At 31.8% G+C, this 9,834-nt stretch overlaps 1 protein-coding gene across 1 annotated transcript; it reads left to right on the plus strand.

The window, feature by feature from the left end:
* Positions 1-5,059: 5,059 nt before the first annotated feature.
* Positions 5,060-6,990, plus strand: LOC125069871. The gene is made up of 3 exons (XM_047679474.1): positions 5,060-5,135; positions 5,908-6,089; positions 6,297-6,990. The coding sequence occupies exons 2-3, from the start codon at positions 5,908-5,910 to the stop codon at positions 6,784-6,786; spliced, it is 672 nt and encodes a 223-aa protein (XP_047535430.1). The 5' UTR covers positions 5,060-5,135; the 3' UTR covers positions 6,787-6,990.
* The last annotated feature ends 2,844 nt before the right edge of the window (positions 6,991-9,834 follow it).

The following is a 9,834-nucleotide window of genomic DNA, read 5'->3' on the forward strand; positions in this document are numbered from 1 at the left end:
TAATTATATATTTAAAATGTTTTTTGATTACATTTTACCTGCCATAGACATTAAGTGAATTCGAAACGACGTCTCATTCGATTATGACTCGGGATATATTTGGTATCGATTGGTTTTTAAATTTTCAAAATTCAATTTCATGGCGTTGAATTAATTTTAAGTATTCATTAAGGTGTTATTTTATTATTTAATTTATTTACCTGAAATTATGGCAAGGAACTTCTATAATAAATGATGCAAACGTTGTTTTGTACTCGAGTTTTATTAAAGTACCTTTTTATTAGTTTTTCAAACATACTGTACTGGTCAGTTTTATCTTTTAGTTTTTTTAGTTTTTATAGTTTTATCCATTAAAAATGCGATACAGGTTCATTGCAACGGTATCAACATAGTCTACGTAGTAGGTATTTAGACTTCGCTATCCTCCTAATTAATTGTCCATCGATTGGTTGAAAAACAATGTCTAGGAGGTTGATCGCATATGGATAAGCAATAGTTGTATCTACATATAGTTAATGTTATAGTTAATTAATGGTTGCACCCTTGCGAACTAAGATATTATGTCCCTTATGCCTGTAGTTACACTGGCTCACTCACCCTTCAAACCGGAACACAACAATACTAAGAACTGCTGTTTGGCGGTAGAATATCTGATGAGTGGGTGGTACCTACCCAGGAAGGTTTGCACAAAGCCCTAACTTCGAGTAAATATTATCAAAACATTTAATTAAACGTAATGGTGGCAGCAGATACGTTATTATGTATTACAAGCTGTACATACACCAACATACAACATATAAATACCATGGTTTTCTTGGTTAACCATAATATAGTATACTGACCACGTATTAAAGACAACGGCGTGAGGAATGGTACGCTTCTTTTGTCCGATTGTTTAAGAAACGACTGGTTTTGCTTACGGATAATAGATCTTAGATAAGCCGTAATTCCTAAGTACCATTAGTTTGGTTCGTACGGATCAGTATAGAAACAGAATGTATGAACACATCAGATTAGTGCTTTAATAAAAAAATTAAATGGGCTTTACTATGTCTACGTTTCCACGGATGGGAATGACCACACACAATTTGAACGTCTACTTCTAATAAAATTAACAAAAAGGTTTCAAGCCAAACAAAATCCATTTAACAATGTATTTTTCTAACCTATCCTAATATTATATATGCGAAATTAACTCTGTCTGACAGCACCGAATTTTATGAAATTTGGCAAGGAGGAAGTGTAAACCACACATGTCCTATATGATAAATCAAAGGACTTACTTTTAAAACCTAAAACGCGGACGAGCCCGCGGGCGAAAACTGGTTACAAATAAACTGTCGCCGTAAAATATGTTCCAATTGGCACACAACGTAGGAAATTATCACAATGAGGTAAATACAGCAATTTTACAATGATAAAATTATACTAACGTTATTTAAACATTCAGATTAAACACGATGACTCAAGGTCCTTCAAGCAATCAAGTGAAGAGAAATGGAATTTACCTAAAACATAACATTATGTATGAGTCAGGGTCAATGGACAAATAATAAATTATTATTAGTAATGTGTACTTAGAAATCACGTATAGTCATATCTTGAATTATTTTTATAGCACTGTTTTTAGTACCAGTGCCAATTCAGAATACTTCCCGTATCCTGAATCTGTACGGGTTATATTTTCAATTGTTTGTTTTTTTTTTTTTTTTCTTTTCGAAAAACAGGCGACCGAAGACTTGAGCTATTGTGGCTTTAGACCGGGAGATGATGACACAAAATACTAGGTCATTTGTACCAGTATGGCGGTTCTTCAGGGGTCTAATTACGTAAAGGCAAAAAGGAAAATTATGGTCATAGCGCTCGCACCGGCGGCCCAATCGTGTGGGCGTTAATCGAATGCGTCGGATAAATAACGAGTGTAGAACGATTTGTTCCACAAAAATGCTTGTATTTTCTGATAGTCGAAAAAAAAAGAAGTAGGCGGTAGCGTAGTGCCATGCTTCTCGGTTGTCACTTACAGCCCGCCATACCGACGCGAATACATTAATATAAATAAAACATTTTTATAGTATATGTTTAGCAACTTTGAGACTTTTTACATCATTGATTAAAAATTTTAAGAAGGTCAAATATTTTAGAAGAAAAAGCAAATAAAATCAAAGTATAAAAAAATAACGTCGCATAGGCACGTCAAAAAAATCTTACGAAATGTTAGTTAGGCTCATTCCGCATAATATAACACCGGGATACCAACATTAGCTTAATAAGATGAATACCTTGGAAGTTTTACCGAGAAATGTTAAAACAAAACCAACCTTTCCCACCCCAGGGTAAATCGCACATTTTTCACCGCATTCAAAGTTCGTATAGCGTGCTCTCAAATTGTATGGTAGAAAATTGCTGAAAAGAAAAAAAGAAAATGTTCCGGTTTGAAGGATGAGTGAGCAAGTGTAACAACAGGCACAAAGGACAACATCTTAGCTCCGAATGGGTGGTACATTGGCAATGTTATGAATATTGAATATGCGCTAATAATAAAACAGAGCTAATGTATATGGGCGTGATACCACCAGGTGGCCCCATTTGCCATTCCTGCTCTGTATAAATAAAAAAATAAAACTAGTCTTCATTTTTCTTCGTCGCTTAGAATGTGTTCGTCAAATCACAATATTGAATTTTTACCCATTCTATACAATCGATTAAGATGAATACCTAATTAGGTATCAAAATTCCTACTTGTTAATGAATTGAATCATTCATTCCAGAGAGGAAGATTTACATCATAATGTTTATTATTGTAAAATATACTACACTATTTCAATAAAATATATATTATTAGAGATTTTAAATCGAAGGCTATGAAAATCCTAAATTTAATTTTATCGTTACATACACAAAATACGTACCTAACTGAATATGCCAGTATCAGTTTTTTTTTTAATAAGGCACGTTTACTTCATGGGTGTTCCGCTCAGCGGGTAAAATGATCAATATCAATGTTTCTTGCTGTCAATAGTACAAAAACAATAAGGTCATGATTTGCTTCATCTTTATGGTGACCATCGTCAAATTAGATAACTATTTTTGCTTTTCCACCAATAAGCCTCCAAATCAACAGTTTGGTGAATACTCATTACTTCAAAACATTCATATCTAAAAGATTTTTTTTATGAAACTGTAATTAATACCTATACATTATAACTGTTTAGTTTTTTTCTTATTTAAATGTTGGATAAAAAAGTTAGGAAAATAAATTACGAAAAACAATAAAACTATTTAGAAACAAAGACGGAAAACATTTGAATAGCAATATTGCCTACAATTAATCAATCAATGACGTTTTTTTTTATTGTATCATTAAAATAGGGGTGTAATAAAGTCGCGTGTGGTGATAAAAATAATCGTAACAACAGAATAATGTTGCCACTACCAAGAGCATTTCGTATTCGAAAAATAAATACCCAAAAAGATACTCGATGATATCAGACACATTCACGCTGAAGAAAGTTCATTCGAGTGAATATTAATTTCTATGTCGAATGCTAATATCCACCATTGTTTGAATGGATTGGATTTGTTCACTTATGAATTCATTTGTCACTTTTGTTTCATAATTTTTACATGCTTCTATTAGCTTGACCTGTATGTATCTGTGTAACGGAATTTTTAAACGTGATGTCTTCAAGACTGATGAACTTGAGAATTGGCAGCCAATGACAATACAATAATTTTATCCTAGTTTTTCTTATGGTATAGGTAGGCCTAAGACTACCAAGATGTTTTGTTTCTTGCCTTTAGTTACACTGGCTCACTCACACTACAAACGGGAACATAACAATACTAAGCACTGTTGTTTAGTGTTAGTATATTTGATGTGTGGATGGTACCTACCCAGACGATCCTGCTCGAAGTAAATACACCAAGTAGTATCCAGGATAATAAAATGTAATAAAACAGACTTGTATTACAGGTATAACGGCCTACATACTTCTTAGTGTCAGTAAATAATATTCTTTCGCGTGTTTTATTCGTAGTGTCACTTTGAGTATAAGAGCAAAAAGAAAAAACCTGAATAAAAAAAGAAAATCAGATACCAAATTTACATTCACGATAATGGATTCATTCATGCATTCGTAACTTATACCAATACCTGAGATTTTGATCACATTTTGATTAAATTTATTATTAGCTTATTCTACAAAAACTTTATAATAATGGGAAAAGATGAATTTGTGATGTCGATGAAAATATATCTTTAATGTACACAAAAATCCATTTGTAAGTATTTAAAAATGATTGATGATCCAGTCTCAGAGGTTTGTAGACCAGTCTGAGTAGTTACAACTGATTTACCATTTTTTCTATCGCCAAATAACATTCGTCCTACCTACAGACCTACAAATAAATCCTGTGTATTTGTAGGTCTTTACATTTGTGATTTTTTTTTGGCTTATTTATGAAAGAGTTTTCAAGAATTACAACTGTCTGGGTGGAAGTAAGATCGAAATAAACGAGTCACAGTTGCAATGATGGCCATAAATAGTTTACCAAGAATGGAGCACCTACGGAGAAGCCCTTCAGCCGATGACCTCAAGAAAATAGCAGGAACCGAATGGATCTTTGGCGTACATGTGTCCAGCACGGGACTGCGAATGATTGAATATTTTCATCTATTTTCAGCTTTGGCAACGAGGCGATAGGTATAAACTAATCATATTTTACGACATCAAGAATACTTTTTTGTCAACTCATAGATCTAATAAAACACATTTTGGTGATTTTTTATAGCTCTCAATATTTACATATTTCCTTGTCATTCTTTCGTTTCTTTCATTTATAGTACCCGATAATTCCTTGGTAATAAATTAAGATATTGAGGATGCCGGCAAAACTGGGAAATCTCTTTGTTCTCTTATCGCGAAAATTGGACAAATTAAATTATCCGATGTTATTGTTTTGATTCCATCAAGTACCTTTTCGATATTGATTATTTCGCGATAATATTTTACAATGGTTTTAAATTTCTTGTATAAATTGTGAACGACTGATACGTCGCGTTATCAGTTTCTCCAAACAATACTTGTGATTAAACTGTGTGGACAATTTGATCCCGTTCAGGAATAAATATCAAGGTAAACTGGCCAAAATTATACATTATTGAAATTCATGAAGTTTTTAACAAAAACATAATAAAATTTAACACTTTTAAACGTATTGAGTTAATTCGGAGCTCATCGCAGTGAACGATCGTGATCTATCAGAAAGTTATATGCGACTTTGACTGTGGTATAATAATGACATTTAAATTAAAAGATACATGCATCAAAATTGCGTATCACTGCAAGTTGATTAACAACATTAACAACGTATTTTTGTAAAGTTATTCTTGTATGTTATATCTTTATCAATGATATTAATTAATCCATTTAAATGTTATGTCATACTAATGTTGCATATATGTATATTACATTGATGATAACAAGGTTCAACAAACGTTAAGTTTTATGCAGGATACGATATTTTTATAACGCATATTGTTAAAAAAGTCAAAAGTCAAAATTTTCAAGTAAAAGAAGAAGTAAAAAAGTTCCATTAGGAATTTCATCCTGTTGGACTCACCGGTTTATGCTTTGCGTTGTATGTCAGATAAAATTCTAAAGTGACTACTTTAGAATTTTATCTATTTGATAGTACTTTAATTAGAATGAGTAAGTATAGCTGCTATTAATATATTGGCAATTTTTCGTTACTTTTAATGCTAGTTACACTAGAGAATAAAGCTTAAAGTTTGAGAGAACCTCGCCTAGTGCTCAAAAGAAATCGTATTCCATTTTTAAATTTTATAAAATTTTAATTATCTATCTGTAACGATTTTAGTTAGCAACATTTCTATTATCATATCAGATGCTGTGGCAGATCTTGTCATTAGCCGGTCTCGTGGTGTCAGTCTCTAGCCACGGTCGTGTGTCGGACCCACCCTCCAGGGCTACGATGTGGCGCTATGGGTACCCAACACCAGCCAACTACGACGATACTGGACTGTATTGTGGTGGCTTCGATCGTCAATACTCTGTAAATAATGGAAAGTTAGTACTACTTTATGTAATTTATAGCTTTTTGAGAAAAAACGTTCAGCGTTAATTTCCCTTTGTCCACATATGAATTTACTAACGTACCTTGAAACAGCGAAATGAAATGAGCTCCAAACCCTGAGTTAAAGGAAGAGGAGGCCTTAGACCAGCAGCGACAACAGACAGACTCTTATAAGTAATACTTCTTTTTTTACATTTTAGGTGTGGTATTTGCGGAGACGCGTTTGACTTAAGCGAACCGAGACCTCATGAAATTGGCGGAAAATACGGCTTAGGTATAATTGTCGCTGAGTACGAAGCCGGACAAGTGATCGAGACCACCGTCGAAATAACCGCATACCATCGCGGTTACTGGTACTTCAAGATTTGCCCTAACCCGAACACCAACGAACAATCCTGCTTCGACGAATACCTGCTTGAACTGGAAGACGGTGGAACCGAATACTATCCGCCCAGCGTAGGCAAGTACACAGTGAACTACCGTCTACCTAAAGACTTAGTCTGCGACCATTGTGTCCTCCAATGGAGATACGTAGCTGGTAACAATTGGGGCGTCTGCGAAGATGGTTCAGCGAAACTAGGTTGTGGCAACCAGGAAACGTTTGGCGCATGTTCTGATATTAAAATCACAAAGTCTACAGTTGACGCCGTGGTGGGCCCGATACCAGTGGAATTGGACACTCCATCTTAAACAAATTATTGTCATATCCGTCGAAGTCATGGAGCTCTCAATAACAATTTGTCTAGTCAGATTTTATATAACTTCGCTTAATACAGATACAGCGTGATATTTTACGTTCAATTCATTATTTATGAAGAAGTCAACTACAACAGCTTCGTCTCGATTTCATAAAATAGATTTAAAAAAAACTTAAATAGTATTAATATTCGCTCATTGGTCGAAATTTGACACTAAACATTATTAATAATTTGGGAAATACTTTTTAATTTATAATGTATGTATATCAAAAGTTAAATTAAAAATCGATTGTAAAAAAAGACGAAAATAAGACTCCAAATTGTTTTGCCTTTGTCTATTTATATAAAACTAAATGTTGTTATTTTTTTATTATTTATGATTAATATTAAGCAGTCAGATAGGAAAATGTTCTATTTTCAAATATTTGTTAACGTTGTATTTTATCCTTAAATTAAGTGTTACTTAGTTACTTTACATTATTTAAGAATTACGCTTCAACAAATGCATTTATTTTACAACCAAGTTATTGAAAGCTTCGTGATAAAGAGCGGCGATCTTTGAAGTCAATGTTAAAAATGAAATAAAAAAAAATATATACGTACCTAGTTTTTGATTGTCCGATAACGTAATCCCTTTATTGTTTCCAAAAAGATTGATGCAATTAAATTATTCATTTAATCTACATTTATTGCGGGGAAATAAAGTTTTACGATTTCCGTTATTTATTGCGAAGATAAGATTTGTCATATTCTATAAAGATTCATCATTCGGTTTATTTATTTAGAAAACTAAAAGTATCCAAAAAACATTAACATTTTGTGAGCGTGAGTCACACGTGAGTTTAACTTCATTTTTGGTGTGCAATCTCATTTCTACGTTTTTACTATCTATAACGACCGGTAGATTAAATAATATATTTTTTTTCTTTTTTTTATATTTGATTATAATATAATAATAATTTCATTATACAAACTCTTCCTTCTCCTCTGTTGAGAAGACTATGCCCTTCGATATTTCATAAATATCATCTGATGTTTGCGGACCTATATAAAGATTCACGGGCTCTGACCCATGGATCATAAGATGACGCAATACAAACAATTTTTAAGGCAAATGACACTTGAGTCTCTATGAAAATTAGTCTACATCAAATTGTCTTTGATTATACATGTATTATATTTGATAGAAAGAAGGTAACTATCGTTGCTGTATGTGCCTCACGGCACAAATAAAAGAAACATTAAAAAAAAAAGAAAGATATTGTATGTGGAGCTAAAACTTTTTGAATTATATAGGTACGTACATAATTTAATTTAACTGACATAACTTTGTATTTTAAATTTTGGAAAAGAGTAACTACTTAGTTTCTTGTCGGTTATTTTCGACAGAATCTCCATTCCGAACGGTGATCACTTAATATAATTTAAGAAAAATACTATTTGAAAGTGATTGTACAATCCTACTTGAAAAAAGTATATTTTGATTTTGATGTTAAAATAATCAAATAATCAATACTAATAAACTTACTGGTTTTAAATAACAAAATAATTGGAAAAAATTAACGCACGTTTGCGTTGCGTTGGAAACGACTAACGAATATTCAAATATAGAACAAACTTACCTACTACATAAGAAAAGTCTATGGCAATGCTTCATCTTCTTCTTTCAAATATCCAATTACTGATGACAGAAAGAGCTAAATAGATGTTTATTAGTCACCGCTATACAACTTTTATATAATAATAATATTGTGCAGGTAAAATTAAGGCATGCTAAATGGTTATAAAAATAATGGAAAATGAATATGTTTTAATGGTAAGACTTTAACTAAAATAAAATAATTATCCTATAAAAATTATAAATTGTTACCAAAAAAAAAAAAGTTAACTCCACGGCGGGGTATCGAACCCCGGTCTCCCGCGTGACAGGCGGGGATACTTACCACTATACTACCGAGGATGATACATAAGTTGCTAAAAATATATATTATTAACTTATTTATGCATATTAATAATAGATGTAACATATAATATATTTGTATTTTATAATATATATATGATAACGCTTGTTTCATTGTGCCGGAATTCGTTTCGAGGTATTTAATACTAATCCGATAAAAATAAGCTTTTGTTAAGCAAACAGTCGCACTTTATCATCGATATTTAATGTTTAATTAAATTACATTATTTAATTTTATTACTGTATTTCTACAGACTTACTATCCGTACCTTGTTGTATTTTGTCTACAATTTGATTTACATTATTCTAAGTTCCCTGTATGTCTTTGCAGACAGCGTTATAGTCTGAAATTTTGGATTTTAAATTAATGACAGAATTAGTACGATATGTATGTACGTATAAGTACTATTTGTAAGGACACTCGGGGCCCGGGGCGGGAAATATAGAAAACTTGGTAAGTAAAATGTCGTTATCGAAAATTCTTTTTTTATCTTCCAAAATGATGTCATGTCAGTTGTTATCAAAAGATGTCAATAATGAAGTCGTCGTTTTAGAGTTCAATGGAAACTTTTCGGAAAATCAATTTGCAATCCTAAAATTCTGATCACTTGGCAATAAAATGCATATCAACATCTTAAAACGAAATAATTAAATATAACAGTTATAAAATGTATAAATCTAATCAAAGACAATATTTAAACAAAAAATAGACATAGACAATTTATTACTTTTTACTAGTTCATATATTCTTAACACGTTTGATCAGTTAAAATTATGTAAGAAGGTACTTATATAAATTTAAGTACCTCGTAAAAATAAAGAAATCATACCAGATGGATTCCATTAATATGGACATTTAAAATATATATTAATCTCATGAAAACTTCTCAGACTCAAGTAATATAAGTAATGTACTCTCAGAAAACATTATATAACTATTAAGTTAAAATTGTTTGCTTGATTTTTTTTTTTTTTTTAGTTTCTGGCAATAATTACCCAAACTCGAGGCATTTAACTTTCACGTTTTGATAATCTCTAAATTATAATAAGCGGAACAATATGTTAATTTTGCGAATTATG

The sequence above is a fragment of the Vanessa atalanta genome, chromosome 16 (assembly GCF_905147765.1).
Source record: "Vanessa atalanta chromosome 16, ilVanAtal1.2, whole genome shotgun sequence".
Lineage (NCBI taxonomy): Eukaryota > Metazoa > Arthropoda > Insecta > Lepidoptera > Nymphalidae > Vanessa > Vanessa atalanta.